The 23307-nt window shown below is 40.1% G+C and overlaps 1 protein-coding gene across 7 annotated transcripts in view; it reads left to right on the top strand.

Moving 5' to 3' along the window:
• The window catches only part of Dnaaf9 (dynein axonemal assembly factor 9), a 133866-nt gene that overhangs the window by 27157 nt on the left and 83402 nt on the right, over positions 1-23307 (top strand). For 5 of the 7 annotated variants that reach the window (XM_075962198.1, XM_075962195.1, XM_075962197.1 and 2 more), the window contains 7 exons: positions 4149-4226; positions 9843-9941; positions 11692-11747; positions 13069-13204; positions 16227-16308; positions 17212-17248; positions 22176-22263. In XM_075962198.1, coding sequence (XP_075818313.1) covers positions 4149-4226; positions 9843-9941; positions 11692-11747; positions 13069-13204; positions 16227-16308; positions 17212-17248; positions 22176-22263 — 576 coding nt within the window. The remainder of the gene's footprint in view (positions 1-4148; positions 4227-9842; positions 9942-11691; positions 11748-13068; positions 13205-16226; positions 16309-17211; positions 17249-22175; positions 22264-23307) is intronic. The other 2 variants (XM_075962196.1, XM_075962194.1) reach the window with 1 other exon arrangement.

Genomic DNA, 23307 nt, shown 5'->3' with positions numbered 1-23307 from the left:
GGGCAGGCTTATTACTAACTAGCTCTTATATAAGATGGTACATATTTCTTATTTATGCTCTACCACATGACAGTACCTTTATTAGCATGGCACGTTCATCTCCTGTTCCCTCCGTGTCTGACGGGCGACCCCTGTCTTTGCCCTCCTTCTTTTCATCACTCTCAGTTTGGCTTTCCCACCTAACTTCCTGCCCAGCTGCCTGCCTGTCAGCTTTTTACTAACCAGTGACAGTAAAACATATTCACAGTGTATAGAATGATTATTCCACAGCATTTCCTCTTTTGTCTACTTAAAAAAGAAGGTTTAACTTTTTTTTTTTGGGGGGGGGGGGTTCTCTGTGGCTTTGGAGCCTGTCCTGGAACCAGCTCTTATAGACCAGTCTAGCCTTGAACTCACAGAGATCCGCCTGCCTCTGCCTCCCAAGTGCTGGGATTAAAGGCATGCACCACCACTGCCCTGCGTAAGAAGGTTTTAACTTTATGATAGTAAGATTATATACAACAAAAACAGTCATTAAGAATTACAGTTACAAAATCCAGTTCATTTGTATTTGACAAATTAGAGAAAATACTCAACTATCTATCCTATCTTGATGAGTCTAAAGTTTCATATCTAATTTATCTTTTACCATATATCTAAGAAAAATTATAACTACGAACCTCTAGTCTTCTTTGTCGAAGACCCCAGAACAGTGAAATGTTACCTAAAGACAGGGACACCTTGCTGCCTGGACAGTCACCCCGAGTTTCTCTGTAATGTTAGGGCATCCAACTCTGGCCTACAGACCTAGCCTATCTAACAGACTTTCCTGTAAAACATGGAACTCTGAAGAACTGTCCTACCTTGTCTTGGCAAAGTTTGGCAGTTGCCTTTTTTGTGTCCTGCTGGTTTAGTTTGGACAGTGGCTGTCAGCAGTTGAGGCAAGGGTAGGTTCTTGGCTCACATGACTTGCTTTTACCATAAAGAACACAAACTCCTTATGGAGTTTTTTTAATGTCTATCTTCTTCTCTGAAGTAGATTGGTGCTTCCAAGAGCAGATGTGTCTCAGTGTCATGAAAAGCCTTAAGTTATTAATCATATAAAATACCATATTCTGTACATCTTTGAAGTGTTTGAAGACTCATCTATCTAAATATGTCTTTGTATGACCTTGAAAACATACCTGACTATAAGTTTCACTATTATAGGTGACTATTAATCTGTATTTCTTAATTATGCATTGCATTTTTAAATTAGCTGCATAAAAACAATACTTTAAACAAGAATATAAATATACATACAATATAACACAATTACTTTAAATTTGTATCAGTAAGCCAAAATTCTTATCAATGTAAAATATTTAAGACTAGGAGTTGCTTTTTTTAGTTTAAAAGTAGATTTGAGGGGCTGGAGAGATGGCTCAGTGGTTAAGAGGACTGGCTGTTCTTCCACAGGTAGTGAGTTTAATTCCCAGCAACCACATGGTGGGTCACAACCATCTGTAATGAGATCTAGCTCCCTCTTTGGGTGTGTCAGCATACATGGAGGCAAAATGTTGTATACATAATAAATAAATATTTTTTTTAAAAAAGTAGACTTGATAATCCACCCTTTTATCGTTTCTATATCATATTCCCCTTTCTTCTTTTAGAAAGAGATCTCTGAATCTAACTCCTTTGGGTTTTATTTTTTACCATAACCAATAATAATTTGTAACCAACCTCCCTCTAAACAAAGACAGACATTCATAGTCCATTTTTTTGAAAATGTGAATGTAGTTCTTTAGACTACTTCCTATTGTTTGGGGGCGCTGGTAATCTTTGGACTCTGAGAAAATTTGGGATAATCGTTAAGTCTTGACTGTAGACTTCTGTGAGTCTGGATCATCTCAGTGAGCAGCCTAAAAAGCAGTTCTGGATGCTGGACTAACTGGGCCATCAGTTTTTATTGGTGTCTGGTCCCTTTCCTCTGAAAATATATAAACTTTTGAAGGTAACATACTTATCTATTAATATAAGTATAAACTGTGTATTGTACACAAGTCAGCCAAAGATGATTTTTTGTTATGTGTTTGACCAGGTGAAATATACATCACATGTCTTATAGTTCCTTTAGGTTTGTCTTTTTATGTCTGTAGTTAGGATTTCAGGGGGTCTTTCTCCATCAGACCTGATTTTCTTTAACCCAGAATGAATCCATAGTCTCTCATTTCCTATGGAAATAAAAACAACCTCGCCCCCAAAGTAACTTACCTTTTGACTTAAATTTTGAAATCAAGATATTTATAAAATATATAGATTGGTTTAATTAATTGATTTTATAATTCAGTGTCTCTCTTACTAACCAAAAAATTCAAAGACAACACAATAACATACAGTATCCAGACTCTGTGTATATTCCATCTTTACATAGCTTATTATTTTCTTATTACTCTACTTTTAAGGACATTATTTTGAAACTATTTCAGATCTAAAACTGTGTATATTCTTTCTCCTTTCTCCAACATACCCACATATATTTTCAAGTATACTGTGACACGTTTAGAGGCTTTTTCAGTCTGGCTCTGTCTTTACTATGTATCTATAACCTTTTCTGTCTGCATGGTTAACAAGAATTAAATCATGGTTGTAGAGAGCTTTTCCTTCCTTGAAGCAACAGGAAAAAAGTTCTTCCTTGGCTCTAGCTTCCTTATTACTGTTAAGATGCTGAAACTGTGACCTGGCAATGTTAAATTTACAGTGACAAGTTCCCTAAAGAAAGGATATTATCAGCAAATACTAAATAAAAATTTATACGAACAAACGTAAGATCTTCAATTGAAAGTTGAATAATACTTAAGAAAAAGAATCTAAGGCTGAAGTTATAATTAAGTCAGGAGAATGCTTGTCTAGCCTGCGCAAAGCATTTGGCCTTGAGAGGAGAAGTGCAAGAGGAACAGGCTTCCTAGAGTCTAGAGATGTTGTACTGCCCAGGAGCATCTGCCTGGGCAAGGAGATGACAGTAGTAGACTGTGGAGGTGGGGGTGATCCTGGAGTAAGGAGTTTAGGGTTGAGTTGCTAATCCCAGCACTCAGATGGTAGAGACAGGTAGACCTATGAGGTCATACCAGCCGGGCTACAACGCAAGCTCTAGGCCAGCCAGAACTCGTGGAGTGAGACTCTGTCTCAAAAACAAAAAACAAACAAAAAAACACCTAACAGCTAGGCGGTGGTGGCACATGCCTTTAATCCCAGTACTCAGGAGACAGAAGCAGGCGGATCTCTGTGCGTTTAAGACCAGCCTGGTCTACAGAGTAAGTTCCAGGACAGACTCCAAAGCTACAGAGAAACCCTATTTCAAACAACAACAACAAAAAAGCAAACAAAGATTATGCTAGTGAAAAAAAATCGGCGAAGTTAGTATACCTGATGAGGCGATGAGGGTAGAAGTGTACTTTACCTAATATTATGGTAATATGTATGATGATATTCGTATGGTGCTATAAACAGCTAGTGATATAGCCAGAACAGTGATATTAGAGTGTGTGTGTATAGAGAAAAAGTGTGGGGTGAGATGATAGAGAAGACCTGCATCTTTGCAGAAGTTAATACTTAACTTCTAAATTGATAAATAGTGAAAAGAATATATGTCAAAGTATAAACATAAATAACAAAAAAGACAAAAACTCTAAGTACTTGTTTCTGATTGAGATTAATGGGCTTTCCAAAAGGTTAAAGTAGGAGTCAAATGTTTTATTATAAGCCTTTTGTACTGTTTGATTTTTTTTAACTCACAAGCATGTATTACTTTAATTAAAATTACAAAGAAAAAACAATGTGTATATATATGTATAAGTTTGTATGTACCATCATTGAATATAAACTGAAGATTTTGAAAATAATTTCTTTGAATGAGAAAACATTTATTAATTTGTATAGGATCTAATAAATAAGGTTTTGGTTTGTTCTGTTGGTGTTAATAAAGCCTTGGTTTAATAATAGTAAATACGGTTAACAAGAATTAATAATTTATAAATAATATAATGTCACCAATAATATAAATAATTCAGTTATTAGTCTAATAACACCATTTATACAAAGGTAGTAATTTTTGAAGCTCATAAGATGAGAATTGGCTGCCCTGGTGATTTGGCTTAATTATGTCAATGTTTTGCCCTTCGTTGCAGTTGCAGGATGTGAGTGTGAGTCTATGGAATGTCTACAGCAGGACGGATCCTATGTCTCTGGAGAACATGCTTTCAGAAGTAAGGAGCCCAAATGCACTTAACATAATTAAGTTATCCTAGCCATGTCAATTATTAAATACCAAAGGTATATCTTAGTTTGCTTTAATCAAAGAGCAGAGTGCCTCTTTCTAGATTGTACCAAACTCCTCAAGGTAGAAAACCTGGAGAATGAGGCTTCCTCTTCCATTCTGAGGAAAGTCTAGGCCTTTTGCCTGGTGAGGCAGCTAGTTTCACCTAAAGAATTTTACAGTTTGTTATTCAGAGAGAGGGCTGGTTGTAATAGGCTTTAGTGAAACAGTGAAGTTGTCTTTTGTAGCATGAAAAGTTAAGATGCTTAAAGAGATCTAAATTTGGAAAAGAAGTGGCTAGATAGTAATGTTGTAACATCCTGCCTAGGTCCTGGCAGCTGCTCAGCAAAGTTGTTGTAGCACAAAAGCTATTCTAGACAGTGCTTAAACTGGGCGTGTCTGTGTTCTACAGCTATCTTGTTTACAAAAATGTGTCCAACCCTAGACTGTAATGCCAACCAACTTCTCAATCTGACCGGGCAGTGGTGGCACCCTGCCAGCAGTCTGGAAGCACAGGATGGTGGAGCTCTGTGAGGTCAAGACTAACCCCATCTACATAGAGTTTCAGATTAGCCGGGTCTACACAACACAGTGAGATCCTGTCTTAAAAGAAATAAGCAAAAACAAACAAAATCTTGTTAGGGGGCCAGTGAGATAACTCAGCCGGTAGGAGCACTTGTTGCCATGCCTTAGCCTGTATTTGGTCCCAGGAATCCAGAGAAGAGAACCAGTCCCACAAAATTGTCTTTTAATCTATAAGTAAATGGTCATAGTTTACAGAATCCGCTGAGATCTGTCACATGCTCCGTGCTAACCATTTAGAATAGGTAGAGTAGATTGTGTTTACTGTTATTTTTAATGAGCAGTAAATTAAAAAAAAAAGTATCTAAGACTGATCTTCTTGGAGACTACACAGAGAAATTAGAATCTGTCTCTCTTCTTCTTGCCTGTATATTGAAAAAGATAGCCAGGTATGACAACACTTGCTTCTAATCCTGGCACTTGGAGGCAAGACAGGTGAACATCTATTTGTTTGAGGCCAGCCTGGTCTCAGAGTGAATTTCAGGCCATCTCATAACCCAGAGAACCTTCCCCCCAGAATGTTCAGTACTGATACATCGCCCCTTCCCCTCCTTGTCAAACACAAACAAAAAATGCTTCAGCAGCCATAAACAGATTTTTTTAAAAAGTAAGATTCAGGCTGGTTTGGATTTCTTCATTACAAAAACTAAAAACAACAACAACAAAAACCAAAACAAAAACCAAAAGAATGGAACAATAAAGCATGCTGGACGTGGTGGCACATCTCTTATTTGTTTGTTTGGGGCAGGGTTTTTCCCATAGCTTTGCAGCCTGTCCTGAAAGCTATCTCTTGTAGATCTGCCTGCCTCTGTCTTCCAGCTTGGTGGGACATCCCTTTAACCCCAGCACTTGGGAGACAGAGACAAGACAGATCTGAGTTCCGAGCAATCCTGTTCTACAGAATAAGTTTCAGGACAGCCAGGGATACACAGAGAAACCCTGTCTCAAAAACAAACAAACAGGGCTGGAGAGATGGCTCAGAGGTTAAGAGCACTGGCGGCTCTTCCAGAGATCCTGAGTTCAATTCCCAGCAACCACATGGTGGCTCACAACCATCTGTAATGAGATCTGGCGTCCTCCTCTGGCGTGCGGGCATACATCGAGGCAGAATGTTGTATACATAATAAATAAATCCAAAAAGAAAAAAAAAAGAATAAGCCTAGGCTTATTAAAAAAACAAACAAATAAATAAAAAAAACAGTAAAACAGTACTTATAATAAACCCCCTCCATAAGTATGACTCTAGAATTTTATATTGTGAAGCAATAAACATTTTGAACATGCATTACTAAGGTGAACGTTTCTCAGGCAGTTAGCTCTATTGTGGGTTCTGAGAATCGAATTCTGGACCTCTGAAAGAGTACTGAACCATCTCTCCAGCCCCCAATCTTTTCTTTTTTTCATGACAAAGAGTTGAAGTTAAATTAAGAGATTTAACATATATTTAAGCACTCAAGTTACTTGAAAGAAAGGCACTTAGAACTAAAGTAAGCATACTAAAGATATTCATGTGCTAGAAGTTGTATGTCTGGGAACCAGGAAGAAGGTCAGGCATATTTTCCACAGTAATGTAACTAATTTCATTGTTGGGCATATTAAAGAATTTAAAAATTAGATTTTTACAATAGTTACCAGGTAAACTCTAGAACTGAGTAGTAATAATAATTTTTATTTTATTTTTTATTTATTTATTTGGATTTTTTGAGACAGGGTTTCTCCGTAGCTTTTTTGGTTCCTGTCCTGGAACTAGCTCTTGTAGATCAGGCTGGCCTCAAACTCACAGAGATCCACCTGCCTCTGCCTCCCGAGTGCTGGGATTAAAGGCGTGCACCATCACCACCCGGCTGTAATAATAATTTTTAAAAACAACTTGGTAAGTTTAAACTTTCTTTCAGTTTTTGATAAAGATGAAACTGAAATCAGTGTATCAAGAAACAAAGTCATGAAAATCTGTTTATTAATACCTGAAATATAGTTAGAACATTGCTTAGAAATTTTCAGATGAAAATAAGTATCAAAGGAAATACTAGGGAAGAGAGAGCTGGTGAAAAGGAAAGTAGATGGTTTAGCAAGAATCTTCAGCCAGTAAATAAAGCACTGGCCAGGCAAGCCGGATGCCCTGTAATAATCCCTAGAGTCACACTAAGGTGGAAGGAGAGAACTGACTCCACAACATTGTCCTCTGACTTCCACATGTATATTGTGGCATGTGTTCACCAAAATAAATAAATTTTATTTACTTTTAAGAATGTGTCTCAAAAAAGAGATGGGGTCATCTACCACCTCTGGCTGGCCTTGAATTCAACAGAAATCCATCTATCCATCTGCCTCTGCTCCCAAGTGCTTAGATTAAAGGCATGTACTACAGCACCTGACTAAATCGAAATTTTAAAGGAAAATAGGAATTAATGGCTTGTAAAGATGGCTTGGCAGTTAAGAACATTGAATACTCTTCCAGAGGACCTACATGGTGATTCACTATGGTCTGTAGTTCTGGTCCCAAGGGATCTGATGCTCCTCTAGCTCCCACAGTAACTACACAGGCCTACACCCAGACAAAATGCCCATACACATAAAATAATAAAAAAGTATTACTGGGCAGTGTTGGTGCATGGCTTTAATCCCAGCACTCAGGAGGCAGAGGCAGGCGGATATCTGTGAGTTCGAGGCCAGCCTGGGGTTCCAAAAGCTAGTTCCAGGACAGGCTTCATAGCTACAGAGAAACCCTGTCTCGAAAAACCAAAATAAATAAATAGATAAATATAAAAATAAAGAAGTTTTTTAAAAATAATTAATTTAATGAATTAGGAAACCAGAAAGTGGAATTCATAAATAAATTCAGAACTTGTTCTCTAAAGCCAAGAACAATAAAGTTGATAGATCATTAGCTTAAGAGTAATAGGATATATTATTATTTGCTCTTCTTATTTTTCATTTACTGGCTTAGAAGTTTTCACACTATATATTGTGATTATCTTCTTTCCCTCCTTCCAATGCCTCCCCATCCCCCAACTTTATATTCTTTCTCTCCCCCAAAAATCCAAAATTAAGACAAACAGAAAGATAAGAAAAACAAAAAAAAATAGCAAAAGCACACAAAAACCATGGAATCTACTTTGTGTTTGCCACCACTCCTGAGCATAGGGCCTTCCTTGAGTGTAGTTGGTACACTGGAGAACACTAGTTTTCTCTTTCCCAGCAGGTGTCAATTGCAAATAGATTGATTGATAGATGGGGTGGGACCCTTCTACATGCTGGCATTCTGGCTGGCTGGCTCTTGTGCAAGTTTGTGTGTGTTGTAATGGTTTCTGTAAGTTCAGATGTATATCAGCTCTGTTAGTCTAAAGATGTTGTTGCCTTGGAGTCATCTACTACCTTTGGCTCTTACAATCTTTCTCCCTCCTCTTCCACATAAATCCTTAACCTTTGGGGGAGGGGCCTGGTAAAGACATTCCATTTAGGACTGAGTGTTCCACACATTGTCCAGTTGTGGGTATCTATGTTAGTTACCATCTACTACAAGAAACTTCCCTGATGAGGGTTGAGTCATGCACAGGTCTATAGGTATAGCAATACATGATTAGGAATCTTTTTTTTTTTGCTATACTCACTTAGCAGAATAATATTAGCAGCCTATGACCTATTTAGTCTCAAGTTCTTGACTATTCAGCAGTGTCAGATATGGGTCCATCTCAGAGTGGGCCTTAAGTCTGGTTTATTTTCCAAAGTGGCTGGTTACTCCCATAATATATTGTGCCAGTCTGTCTTGATGGTAGGTCATTGTTTAGGTTGTGGGGTTTTGTAGCTAGGTAAGATTCCTCTGGCAGTATGTATAGAGTATTTTCTAGCATCATCAACAGTAGTCAGTAGGGGTGAGGCTTCTAGTTGAGCACCTGTTCAACTTCTCCGTGTTTGGTGACATAAGTAAGTAGTGTACCTCCAGATTGTGGAAGGTAACCAGTAGCACTGGTATCTGGTTCTAGGGGTTTTACTTGGTATCATATAACATGATACCTTGTCTCCTCCATTATAAAGTAACTAAATTTCTTTCATATATATATACATTTTAGAAAACTTCTATAGCAGTAAATTTCCATATGGCTTTTCAAAAGGCCATTAATATTTGTTATTCCTCTCCATATCCCTTCCTTTAATCTGCCATCCTATCCCCCGCCCACTTAACTCTCTGTTCTAGTTTCCCCTTAATCCCTTTATAACATTATATCCTAGTTCTTCTTTGGAAGATCCCCTCCTTCCACTTGATCCCTCACAAGATACCTAACCTCTGAATATCTAAGCTTAAGAGCTAACACTCACATATAAGAGAAAGCATGCAACGTTTGTCTTTCATACCTCACTTAGGATGAATGTTTCTAGCTCTAACCATTTACATACAAATTACATAATTATGTTTAATAGCTGAATAATATTCTATTACATCTTCATTATTTATTTTCCAGTTGATGGATATCTAGGCTGTTTTCAATTCTTGCTATCATGAATAGAGCTGCATTGAACTTGGATGAACAAGTATCTCTGTAGTAAGATATAGAGTCTTTTGGGTATACACCCAAGATATGTATAACTGGACCTTGTGGATGATCAGTTTTCAGCTTTAAGTGCTTCTCACCCATTTGTTTTTCATATTTTGAGAACTATCTGTTTAGTTCTATACCTCATTTATAATTGTTTTTTGATGTTCAATTTTTTTTGAGTTCTTTGTATAATCTAGGTACTAACCCTGTCAGATGCATAGGTTGTAAAGGTTTTTCCCATTCTGTAGACTACTGCTTTGCTCAAATGATGTGCTTTGTGTACAGAAGAAGCTTTTTAGCTTTATGAGTTCCCATTTGTTAATAGTTGGTCTTAGTGCCTATGCTGTCAGGGTTGGTCTGAATGCCTCTCAGGGTCCTGTTCAGGAACCCATATAGAACAGCCTGGTATTTCAGATAATCTCATGATTCCTGTTTTTGTTTTCACATAGGACTTAGTGGCATTTGAGCATCAGTGGGCGAGCTTCTTTGCTAACTTTGACACCGAAATCCCTTTCCTGCTGGAACTTTCAGAATCTCAGGCGGGTGAGGTGTGTAAGTGAAAGTCAAAAAGAGAAAGTAAAATTGGTTAATTTATTATTGTTTGTTGTTGTTGTTGTCATTTTATTATTGAGACAGGGCCTCACTATGTGGCCCTGGCTGGAATTTACAGATACCCACCCACCTCTGCCTTCCCAAATGCTAAGGTGAAAGGCATGTGCCTCCATGCCTGGCTTATTAAATTTTTTTCAGCATACACCACTGTCTAGGTTTGTTTTGGTTATCATTTCTATAAATGATATGTCACAAAAATCCTCTCCCTTACTTATATAAAAAAGTTGTTTTGGAACTAGGCAGTGGTGGTGCACGCTTTTAATCCCAGCACTCGGGAGGCAGAGTCAGAGGCAGGGGGATCTCTGTAAGTTTGAGGCCAGCCTGGTCTACAAGAGCTAGTTCCAGGACAGGCTCCGAAGCTACAGAGAAACCCTGTCTCAAAAAAAACAAAACAAAACAAAAGGTTGTTTTGGAACTGTGAGTGTAGTTCAGAGATAGTGTGTTCAAAAATTAAAAAGAAAAAAATCTTACTATACATTTTGAGTATTTCTTCCATGTTTATTGTAGTTGAATTATTTATGTTTTCCCTTTTTGCCATGAAAACGTATGTAAATTTATCACTATACATTTGTGTATATACATGATATACCTATATATTTGTATTCATGTGTATTCTGCACACATGGTGCCCACCTACATATAGAGGCCAGAAATCAATGTCAGGTAATTTTCTTGATTGTGTTCCATCTTATTTTTAAGGGTTTATTTATTGTTAGTTTATATGTGTGAGTGTTTGCCTACATGTGTATCTGTGTACCACATGTGTATGTGGTGTCTGCAGAGGCCAGAAGAGAGTATTAGATCATCTGGAACTGTAGTTATAGATGGTTGTGAGCCACTGTGTTGGTGCTGGGAATTGAATTGGGGTCCTCTGCAAGAGTAACAAATGCTCTTAACTCTTGAACCATCTCTCTAGCACCTACAGTAATCATCTTGATATAGAAGATTCAGTAGTAGTATTTTTAGAACAAATAATAACTTCAGTATAATCAGTAATAGTCTATAGATGTAATAGAAAATTTGCCAAAATGTTAACAGTTACTAGAGATTGTATGTGATTTATTATATTCTGCAAGAAAGAAATATTGACTGGTTGAAAAAAATACAAGAGATGTTTAGTGGAAGGCACTGAAATTTTTTTGAAATTTTTAACCATTTGGAGATGAGACCCTGTATGGTAAACTTTTGATCAATAAGTTTAGCCTAATACTTCATCCAAAGTCAAGAATTAGTTCTTTATTTCCTAGGAAAAGTTTATTATTATACTCCTTTGTTCTTTAATCCCTGATTATTGATTGAAATTAGCGGTTATACTTGTGTTTAAAGCTATTGGAATGTAGGGACTTTAACAGAAGAGAAGAGGCCAGGTAAGATTAGTGGTTTAACTATAGATGCTGATTGGTCAGGGTTCTTTTCTATAACTAAACACTATGCATTTGAATGGTTTTGCTTTGTTTTTCTTTACAGCCTGTTTCTGTTTTCTTCACTATGTTTTGTTTCATTGCTATACCCCAAATTCATGATTTTATCTACCACATTATCTTTCTGTGTTCTTATACTCGCTACACATATCTGTCTTTCTGTTACATACTACTTATTCTCCTGACGTGTATATGTACATATACACATGTGAAAAGTCTTACTTTCAAAGCTTTTGTCTTACATCAGATATTGGCTCTTTTTTAGCCGTTCAGAAGCTACTTCAGTCATGGAATGCTCTCCAGTCATATTACTGAAAACAGGTATGTTCCCCAGGAAGGAACTGCAAACGGTGATAGAGAAAATGGAGTTGAAAACAGGGGTGTTGAATGAGGGAGTAAGTTTAGAGTGTGAGTTGAGTATAGTTACAGCAAAAAAAAAAAAAATGTTAATTGTGATGAATTTGTCTTGGTGCTTTGAACTTTTGATTTGCTTTGTTTTTCTGTAATCTTTTAGTAAAATGGCTTTAAAAATATTATAGATAATCTACTTCAATCTAAAAGAAAGGAATTTTTATTCTACCTCTAGCTCAGGAAAGCAAAATGAAGCAGTATCCCATTGCAGACAAAGAACAGCAGTATTTGGGGGTGGGATTAAGATTGATTAAGCTAAGAAGCCAACACCTTGCAAAAGATGAGGTGATCAGAGTTTCTGAGCATTTCCTTCAGCAGTTTTCTTTGGTGGGTAGAGGAGACAGATTCTGCTTTTCCCCAAGTCCAGTTCAGTCTAATAGACAAATCACCTTCCTGGGTTTCAAACAAAATCATTTCTGTTTAAAGTGTAACTTAGCTTGAAGAAAGTTTCAGAGGAAAATGAGTCATGTTTATTTGATTTTCTAAATGCTACATGTGAAATTTCCTTGGTGGCTCTTAGGAAAGCTCCCTGACTAAACTGTCTGGAGGGATTGGTTAGAACACGTGCGGAATGAGCAGGAAGGCGAAGTCTAATGAGAGGCGAGGGAAGATGGCAGGACCGGCAGTGGGTGTGTGGAGGTGGCGCAGCAGAGGACCACCATCGCATCCTTTTCCTCCTGCCCTCCTGACAGGTTCTTAGAGCAGAGGACCACCATCACATCCTTTTCCTCCTGCCCTCCTGACAGGTTCTTAGAGCAGAGGACCACCATCACATCCTTTTCCTCCTGCCCTCCTGACAGGTTCTTAGAGCAAAGGACTACCATCACATCCTTTTCCTCCTGCCCTCCTGACAGGTTCTTAGAAGTTGGCAGCTGCTCTCTTGTCTACCAAACCTGGGTAGACCAACCACTGTGGCTTTAAAGCTGTATTTCTGTTAACATTTTATCATATAAAGAATTGGGAGTTGTCATCATTATATTTTTGCTAGCAGACTCCAGGAACTGATTCCTCAAAAAGGAGGTCAAGTGGGAAGGCATAAACTTTGCAAGGGTATAGTTATATCCTGAGTGTCTGATCCCTAGGGCTCTCTAGGAAGAGTCAGCGACATCTGGCATCCCTTCCATGTCCACCAGGGACATTAGGTAGAGTGCCCATCCTGTAGTCACAGCACTCAGAAAGCCTGAGGTCCGGTCTGGAACCTTGTCTAATTACATTTTGCTTACTGCTCTAGCCCCCATCGGCAGCCGTTTGTTTTCTTTGGTAACCACTCTACACGAGACAACCTGAGTGCGGGCAGCTTTAACTTCCCTTCTGAGGGGCACCTGGTGCGCAACACTGGTCCTGTGGGGAGCTTTGCCAAACACATGGTGAGTGGCCAGACTCTCTGGTACTTGATGAACTTTACTGTCTAGTAACAAGGAAGGGCTGCTGGCCCAAAGGAATCTTTTTAGTTATTACGTTGGCTTGGTCCTGAATTTGAAGTTTTTTACAGTGAAAAGAAGTGACTCATAACTCATTTTATGTATATATTTTAATAAGTGTTGGGTATGTATTTGAAAACACTTATGTTTATTTTATTTGTATGTGTGTGATGTGCAGAGAGGAAGGGGTCACCCATGTATCACAGTACATGTGTGGATGTCAGAGGACAAACTTGATGGAGCCAGTTCTTTCCTTCTATCTTCACATGGGTTTCAGGGATTGAACTCAAGTCATTAGACTTTATCCACTGAGCTACCTCATCTACTCTCTGATTATTCTTTATTACATGATGGTATATTGTTTGCTGTATTATTTAAAAAGAAACTACTGGGTGGTAATCGCAGCACTCAGAGGTGGAGGCCGGCAGATCTCTGTGAGTGCAAGCCAGCCCTATCTATAAAGCAAATTCCAGGACATCTAGGACAGCCTTGGCTGAGAAACACTGTCTGGAAAAGAAAAAAAAGGAAGCATTAGGGGTCAAGGCGTAGTGTTTAGATACCCAAAACCCACATAAAAGCCTGACAGGGCAGTCAAGTATGAGTGATCCCAGCATGCCCCTGTTGGAAGTTGGGAGGCAGGAACGGGAGGCTCCAGAAGGTTGCTGGTTAAGTTTGCTAGCTTAGTGTCTGCAGCAGCCTGTTTCAAACAAGATGGACAAGCAGAGACCAACACCTGAAGGGTATTTAAACACATACCATGGCATGTTTATGTCTGCACCCACATAAACATGTGCAACCCCTCCCTCTCATACACACATGCAAATAAAGTAACGGGATCATTATACTTGAATGTGGGACTCTAATGATTGTCAAAGTCAGTGCTGTCTTAGGAGAATGTTAAGTATTTTCAAATATTTCTAAGGAAGTATTTTTTAATGTTGTAAGAAATTAGGAAAGCTGGAATGGTTGGTGTATTTAGTTTTTATTTAGGATTTTGAGAACACAAGACCCAAGTGGATATGGTAGCATTCTAAAAGCCTTGGGCCACCTCTAAGCCAGCTTAGGTCAGAGAACTACCAGAATGCATGTGCTGTAGAATCTTGCTGACCTGTTGTCCCAGGTAAGCAGTAACTGTCAACTTGACACAATCTACATTGACATCAGAAATGGAATCTCCATTGCGTAACTAGCTCTTTTTATCAGACATGAGGACATGTAAGGGATTTTCTTATTAATTGATGTAGGAGGACCCAGCCCACTGTGACATTACCCCTTCCTGGAGTAAGGGGTGATCTTGAGCTGCGTAAGAAGTTAAGTAAACACGAGCCTGTGACCAAGCCAGAGAATGAGCCACAAGCCGTGTCCTCCATAGTTTCTGCTTCAGGTTCCTGCCTTGATTTCCCTCAGTGGTGGACTGTGACCTGGGAATATGAGCCACATAAAGCTTTTCCTCCCCCAAGTGGCTTTTAGTCATAGCAATGGAGATGAAATTAGAACACTCCATTTTAATCTCCAGAATTGTTGGAAATATGGAAAATGCCAGAGGAAAGGCAGCTCTGTATAATGTTTCTGTTGACCTTATGTGTTAAATCCAAATAAAGAAGATAGGATGACTTGTATATCCCATTTTTTAAAAATTCTTTTAAATTTTTTTTAAAAAAAATGGTATGGGTATACTTTTTCCTTTACCTGCTAGGTTCATTTAAATTCCTTGGACATTTGACTCTAAAAGGTGAAGAGAAAGAGGCAGACAGGCTAATAAGTTCAGCACCAAAACCATGAGGTGAAGTTTTCTGTATATCATAGACACACACACATACAAGTGGTGGTTTTCTGTATATCACACACACACACACACACACACACACACACACACACACACACACACACACACACACACACACACACTGGGTACTCAGAAATGCCCACAACTATCCAGAGAACCAAAAGACAGCCTCATAAGACCGAAACTTGTGGATAAAAACTTCTATGCAATACCACAGAAAAGCATCATCCCCTACCTCTTCCTAGACATACTCCCTATGGACTGGAATGAGAACGAGATGCTATTCCACCTTGACTCTTCTCAGTGTCATCTCAGAGAAGGCCAAGTGTCACTACCAGCCTTTGACACCGCCCAGCCAACAATAACAAGAAGCCTCTCTTCTGGGCAGGATCCCTGAAGGCCAATCAAGAATCATGACTTTCTGGACTGGGCAAGATTGCTCAGTGGTTAACCCTGGCTGGGATCAGTATTTTGACTGGGCATTGGTGGTGTATGTCTTTAATCCCAGCACTCGGGAGGCAGAGGCAGAAGATCTCTGTGAGTTCAAGGCCAGCCTGGTCTACAGTACAGGTTTCAGGACAGACTCCAAAGCTACACAGAGAAACCCTGTCTTGAAAAACAGAAACAAAACAAAACAAAAAAATGAGAACCCAGGTTTGATTCCCAGCACCCACCTGGTGGCTTACAACCATCTGTAACTCTAGTTCCAGTGAATCTGAGTCTGACTCTTTAGGCACAAGGCATGCAAGTGGTGTAAAACATACATCATACAAAATACTCATACACATAAAAAAGTAAACAAAACTAATTATGAATCTGAAGTGTTAAAAAAGCTATTCTTGAACCAGTTCAAACTGCCACTCTGAGCTCTGGAGGTCAGGTAAAATCAAAGAACCACATTCAGTCCCCTCAAGTGGAAATTGTCTAAGTTATTCCTTCATCATCACGTGTCTAAGTTGCTCTTTTTTACAAAGTGGATTATTGTGTGTATGTTCATGACGCAGGGCCACAGCACATGAGTAGAGGCAGAGGACAGTTTTGTGAGGTCTGTTCTCTGCCTCCATCTTTGCCTGGGTTCTGGGGAATGACATCAGATGGCCAGGCTTGGAGGCGAGCACAGTTAGCACTGAGCCAGCTCACCAGCTCCCAGCTCACTCATCTTTCTTTCTCCCCCATATTCAGGTCGCTCAGTGTGTCTCACCAAAGGGACCGCTGGCATGTTCAAGGACATACTTTTTTGGCGCTACTCATGTTCCTTACTTGGGTAAGTCCCCGTAAATACCTAATGGTATTTCCCAAGAAGGAGTAGTTAGCATGCAGTTTACTATTTTATGCAAAATACCATCTTGTGGGCCTTGACTCCCTCCCTGATTGCAACTTGAGAGTTGATGTGTCTGACTCATTCCTCACAGAAGATATTCCAGGAGAAAATCCATTGGTTCATCCTGTAGTTTGAGATTTAGCCATGTGTTTGCCCCGCGCTCAGGGTCAGAAGATGAGGTCTAGCCTTGTATGAACCCTGTGCTCAGGGTCGGAAGATGAGGTCTAGCCTTGTGTGTACCCTGTGCTCAGGGTCAGAATATGAAGTCTAATCTTTTGTCTGCCCTGTGCTCAGGGTTGGAAGATGAGCTGTAGCCTTGTGTCTGCCCTGTGTTCAGGGTCAGAAGAAAGGCCGAGATTACTGAGGCTTAGTTGGAGATAGCAGGGATGTGGGTGGCAGTGTGAGTTTGGATAACATGGCTGAAGTCCTGTCTAATTGCTTTTGTGAGAAGAGGGAGAATTGGCTGTGATAGGATGCCCCATAGCTGAGGACCCTACTGGAGTACTCTGAAGCTTCAGGTATCCAGAGACATGGGGAAAAGTTTTGAATTGAGCTCCCATTATTGCTTCCCAGAGGTCAGTACATCAGTGGTCATTACTACAGAAACCAGGAAACTCTAGAAAGAAAGACTACTTAGGTCAGATAATTAAGGAAATATAGAAGGATGGGGGAAGCAGAACCTCAAATAAAACATAAAACATCCCAGATCCTAAGATTCTATGGAATGAGTTGAAAAGGGTCAGGAGGTAAAAGTCTAAGAAAATACTGGGGAAAGCCATGTCCCATGTACCACTGTTGTCTGTGCACATCTGTATTTAACTTAAAAGGAAATACTTCCCTTTACAGGCGATGATGACAAGCTTCCCAGTACAACTGAACAAATGTAAGTTCTGTGTTAGTTTTATTTCTTCTTCTCAAAACTGAGTTTCTCTCCTGCTTCCCCTTGAGGTCAGCAGTGACTAGGATGTCTGGTTATGAGGAGACATCGCTGTGCATTTTCCCAGTCAGTCCCCAGAACCTCTCAGCTTGGAACCCAGGCCAGAGCTTTGCCAGCTTTGCCATCTGCTCCTTTCTCTGGAACCCCTCCCATACTTCCTGTTTGTATGCTCATATACTTGTATGACATAACTTACTTGCATACATTTCATACATGGTGAAACATATTTAATTGAGGTTTTTTTCCAAAACCAAAACATGCTGCAATTACTTGGGAAAAATCTGTTATCTAAGGTGGTCTGAAGAGTGTTTTCTCTGGACTTGACATTCAGGCTTGTGGAACAGAGCTGTGTAACTTTATGGAGGCCCTACTTAGTACTGACTTCCCTCCCTTTACATAAAGGAGGAACCCACAGACAGGAAATAAATGCACTGAAGTTCCAAAGGGTATCCTCTTCACCCAAGTGCCCAGTGTAACTATGAGTTCTAAACTGCTTCTTTACAAGGCCAGCAGGGTTGGTCACAAATAGTTGTCTGTGCATGACTTCAGAACGAGTAGGTTTCTGTGTATGCGGGTAATCTGGCTGCAGCATTCCTGTTGAATATCAAGGTTGCTTGGCTAATGTGCCTTGTTAGTGCCATCCCCTTCGCGCACAGTCTGTGTACTCTGCAAAGTGATGAATTCCTTCTCCAGTTGGAGGGGAGTGATAGTCAGTCCAGGGAGCACAGGTATTGCACTCTCCTGTGAGAGTCTCCAGACAAGCTCTCACCACCGTGTGCTGATCATAGTGACTCTTCCGTAGCACGTGACACTGCTTACTGCACGTGACATTCTGCTCACCACATCTTTTTTACTTGAGACAGGGTCATACTGTTACTTTCCTTGTCACCATGATAAAATACCTGGCCAATCCGCGTGGTGGTGGCGCACGTCTTTAATCCCCACGCTTGGGAGGCAAAGACAGGTGGATCTCTGTGAGTTCGAGGCCAGCCTGGTCTATAAGGGCTAGTTCCAGGATAGCTAGGACTGTTACACAGAGAAACCTTGTCTTGAAAAACAAGCTAAGAAAACAAAAAAACAACAAAAAGAATTTTAAAATATTTGGCCAAAACATGAAAATTAAAAAGGGAGGGGGAGCAAGATGGCTCAGCAGGTAAGAGTGCTCACTGCCAGGCCTACAATCCCTGGAACTCAGGGAGAAGAGAACCAACTCTCCTGAGTTGTTCTGTGACCTCCACATGCATGCCATACACCGTTGTGTGACACTGTTCCTGAAGACACAAACATCTACTTGCTTTACCACAAAAGTTCAACTTGAGGGCCTAGAGAGATGGCTCAAAGGTTAAGAGCATTGTCCTGAGTTCAGTTCCCAGCAACCAAATGGTGGCTCACAGCCATCTGTAATGAGCCCTGTTGCCTTCTTCTGGCATGCAGACAAACATGCAGACAGAATATTATATACATAATAAATAAATAAATCTTTTAAAAAAGCTCAGCATGGTAAACTAGTGAGTTTATTGGGGTTACTTACAGAAGCGTGGATGACTCGGCGGCAGCTACAGTTGCGTCCCTGCCCACTCCAGCCTGGGTGATGAGGCTCTGAATGGAGTCTTCTCCGCAGCCTTTTCTGCTCACTTAACCCTGGAGACGTAGGGGCCTTGTGCAGTTGGTCAGTTTCGGGGACTTCTGAGACTTAACAAGTTGTTTACTTTCTGAGTCTTCATCAACTTTTCTTTAGAATTTCCTGAGTCTTGCCAGGCATGGTCAGGAGGCAGAGGCAGGTGAATCTCTGGGTTCAAGGACAGTCTGGTGTACAGACTGAATTCCAGGACAGCCAGTGCTACGCAGAGAAACTCTGTCACAAAAAACTAAAAAAAAATCAATAAAGAAAATAAAATTAAAAAATGGAATTTCCTGAGTTTTAATGAGCGTTCCCTTTAGGATGGACTATTTCATATAGGAGGGAATTGCTATACAGCATTTACAGGCTGCATACCCTCCTATATATAAGCCAATAAATACATATTTTTAAATGAAAAATAAAGAGCCAACAATGGCTTAACAGGTAAAAGCACTTTCTGAGCAAGCTAGATGACCTGAATTTTATTACCAGAACCCAGAAAAATCTGGATGCCATGGCTTACATCTGTAATTCCAATATTCCTGTGTCAAGAGAGGAGGCAGAGACAGAGGAATTACCTGGAATCTCATGGGCCAGCTAGCATAGAGTACATAGAGCAGCAGGACAACCAGAAAGACCCTGCCTCAGGGAAGTGAAAGGAAATAACTATGACAAGTTGTCCTCTGTGCATGTGCTGTGGCAGTACACACGCCTCACCCCGTAATACATACATCATATATACACATACAGTAATAAATGATGATGATAACGCAATGAAGCTAACATGAAGAAGGGTTCGTTCCTTCTCACAGTAAGAGTGTGCAGTCTGTCATAGCAAAGACTTTGTGGCAGGAAGAACATAAAGTGGCTGATCTTATTGTACCCACTTAGGAAGTCAAGAAAGATGACTGCCTTGTATTTGTAGGTGGTGAAGCCCACATTTAGGTAAGTCATCAGAAATGACCTAATCTAGATAATCTATTACAGACATGACCAAATCTTCCTCCTAGGTGAGTCTTGTTTCTGTCAAGTCTAGTTCTGTCAAGTCAAGTTCCTGTAAGGGTCTTGTTGTGTAGCCCAGGCTGGTCTGGATTTGCTGAGATCTCTCCCGCCTGTGTCTCCTGGGTGTTGGAATTACAAGTGTGAGCCAACCTTGCCTACATTAGTCTGCCTTTTATTGTGGTGGGGGAGAGCCAAGTGTGGCAGCTCACACCTGCAGTCTCGGCACTGAAAAGGATGAAGGAGGTGAATTGCCACAAGTACAGAGTGAGTCCCTGTCTAGGAAAATATAATGCAAATTATGTAATCAATACAGAAAATATGAAAATAGAGAAAGGAAAATAGACCATCCATAATTCTTTCTGGCATTGCCTTTCATATCTTATATGCAGTATATCTTCCTGTGTACCTAAAGCAGGTTCTATTTTGGGGGGCTGGAGAGAAACAGATTAGCTCAATGCTTAAGAAAGTGTACTGCTCTCATGGAGGACCAGCGTTAACTTCCCAGCACCCGTGTCAAGCTGCTCGTTTAAATTATCCACAATAGTTATTGACAATATGCTAATTAAGCCAAATAAAAGTATATGAGTTCTTGTATAAGCTGGCATTCGAGGACAGGCTCATGCCTCAGAGTCTATGGGGGTCAAAGCTTAGGAGTACAGCATTTTGGTTTGGTTTGGTTTGGTTGGGCTTTTTGGTGTTTTGTTTTGTTTTTGGTACTAGTGCTCTGTCTGCATGTATGCCTGCGTGCCAGAAAAGGGCATCAGATCCCATTATAGATGATTGAGAGCTACAATGTGGTTGCTGGGAATTGAACTTAGAACCTCTGGAAGAGCAGCCAATGCTCTTAACCACAGAGCCTTCTCTCTAGCCCAGGGTAAGCATTTTTAAAACAAACCCAAATTACATTAGTGTTTGAGGGGGATCAAAGCAACTTCTTTCTGCAAGCTTGGCAGTATTTTCCAGACACTGCATGACAGTGATTTCTGATTTACACTTCCTATTAGTTGTTTTAGTTTATGTTTTAGCTCGTACAAACATCAGTTATTCTGCTTGATACTTCTGGACTGTGGTCAGGGCCACGGTCAGTCCCAAAAGAGTTGACACAAGATAGAGTCAGAACAAGATGTCATTGCCATTTGATCACAGCCACACGTAGCTCCATGTGTAGGAGATCTGGTGCCTTCTTCTGGCCTCTGGGGCACCTACACACATAATTAAATTTTTAGAAGCAAAATATTGTGTTTTTAGATTATATATTACTTTAACCATAATGCATATATCAGGTTTTTCTTTTTTATATATATTTCTTTCACTTTAATAGCAAGTTGACCCTTTTTTCCATTTCCCTTCCCTCTGTGCTTAGCCACTGTCTAGGACCTCATTCTGGACCATTTGATATTTGCCTAAACCAAATCCATTGGAGTCTTGCACCCAGGGTTAATATTAAGGGGTAATTAGGCCCATATCAGATATTCCAGATCACAGTGCTCGTGGGGACCTGGACCTCGTGGAATCCTGGTAAAGGTGACACTAATAATACACAGGCTATTAAGTGGCTTGGTAGTCAGGTGTTGGTTTCTGTATTGATATATAGTAAGACCCTGACAAAATGACAACCAGAAGAGAGTCTGGAGAGATGGTTTAGCGGTTGAGAGCACTGGCTGAGCTTCCAAAGGACGCAGGTTCAAATCTCAGCAGTCCACAGTTTAAGGAGCTATAAATTAAAGTTGAGTTTCTTTTGACATAAGTTTAGAGTTCCATTTTTCAGTTAGTTCCATTTTGATACTTTTCTTGGTTTATTTAAAACCATTATTAAAAGTAGATTTCTTGGGAGGCAGGCATGGTGCTTTATGCCTGTGATACAAGCACTTTGGAAAGCGAGAAGATTGTTTGAGGCTAGTGTGCCTTACATACAAGACCCCATCTTTTTAAAAGATTCTTATGGACCATTTATGGGCATAGAACTTATATTTTTTAAATTTATTTTATGTGAATAAATGTTTTGTCTGCTTGTATGTTGTATACCGTGTGTGTGCAGTACCTTTGGAGGCCAGAAAATGACATCGGGTCCCCTGGAACTAGAGTTACAGACAGTTGTGAGCTGCCGTGAGGGTGCTGGGAATTGAACCCTAGTCCTCTTGGAAGAGCAGCCGGTGCTTTTAACCACTGAGCCATCTCTTCTGCCCCAGGCATGCAGTTTTTTATGAGACTGTGTGATACTATATTAACCATTATTTTTTGTTTTTAAAGTAGGCTCTTATCCCAGATATATGCTGCTGTTATTGAGGCTGTTTTGGCTGGCATTGCATGTTATGCTAAAACTTGCAGTCTGGCAAAGGTAATTTAAGTACCATATTTCTGTTTTGGTAGTCATTATTTTAATGTAAATCATCCTAACCGTTTTGTTCTTTGAAAGCCTTGCAATACTCACTTTTGTGTGAGGTGGGGTCTTGGTAGCCAAGCCTGCAACACTTGAGCGGCTGCTGCCTGTGGCCATGCTGCTGCTATTTTATGAGCCTTTTTAAACACCTGTTTGTGTTAAAGAAAAGTCTTTGTTTCATTAGTAGTTTAGACAGGACACTTTTAAAAGTCAAAAATAGTTTATTCTGTTGAATTTTAATGAAATTAGTAAAGCTTACTTTGAGCTATGTAGTTGTTTCCTGTAATTGAGTTTTTAAAACTCAATACAGGCTAGAAAATCTGACTTACCTTTTCTAGGCAAGCCTGCTTATACTCGCTCTCTGACCATTTTCTTCCTTGCTGTTTTGCGGTTAACCTGCCCTGCTGTGTTGGATTCCTAAATCTGACCCAGTAAGATGAGAAGAGACGGCTTGATGCCTTCCAAAGCCAGTAGGACTTTTCCTGAAGGAAGCCAGTTGACAGTGGAAAGGTTGTGTATGATGTAGATGTCAGAGGGACTGTAGCTGTAGTTACCAGCTCCTTGGCAGCCCCCTTCCTACGGAACTTGAATCCTGGTAATGATGTGGGTGTTCTCAGCCCTTTTAGCTGCTTCGAAGTAGAAAGCCTCTACAAAGCCATGAACTATCCTTAGTATACATCCTTATACTTTTTTTCCCCCTAACTGACATCCATAGATTGAGTTATTTGAATAGTCTTAATGTCTAGCAGAAACTGAAGGCATTGGTCCCTCCCCAGAGCCAGGGGAGAAGGGACAAACCGGCACGTTTCTAGTGCTCGCATAGCAATCCAGCTGCCTAACTGGCTGCTTCCATCTCTCCAGCAGATCAGATGCCAGTGCGCCCCTGCCTAAGTACAGTTTCCTGTGAGTCCAGCAGGCACCTGTCCCCATAACCTGATGCTTTCACTTTAATCTTTTGAGGTATACAAAGTAGTTACATAGAAGGGAAGGGCTCTGGCCACC

Source organism: Microtus pennsylvanicus, chromosome 2, assembly GCF_037038515.1.
Source record: "Microtus pennsylvanicus isolate mMicPen1 chromosome 2, mMicPen1.hap1, whole genome shotgun sequence".
NCBI lineage: Eukaryota > Metazoa > Chordata > Mammalia > Rodentia > Cricetidae > Microtus > Microtus pennsylvanicus.
Note: the sequence above shows the minus strand (reverse complement) of the source record. Positions and strands in the feature narration are given on the sequence as shown.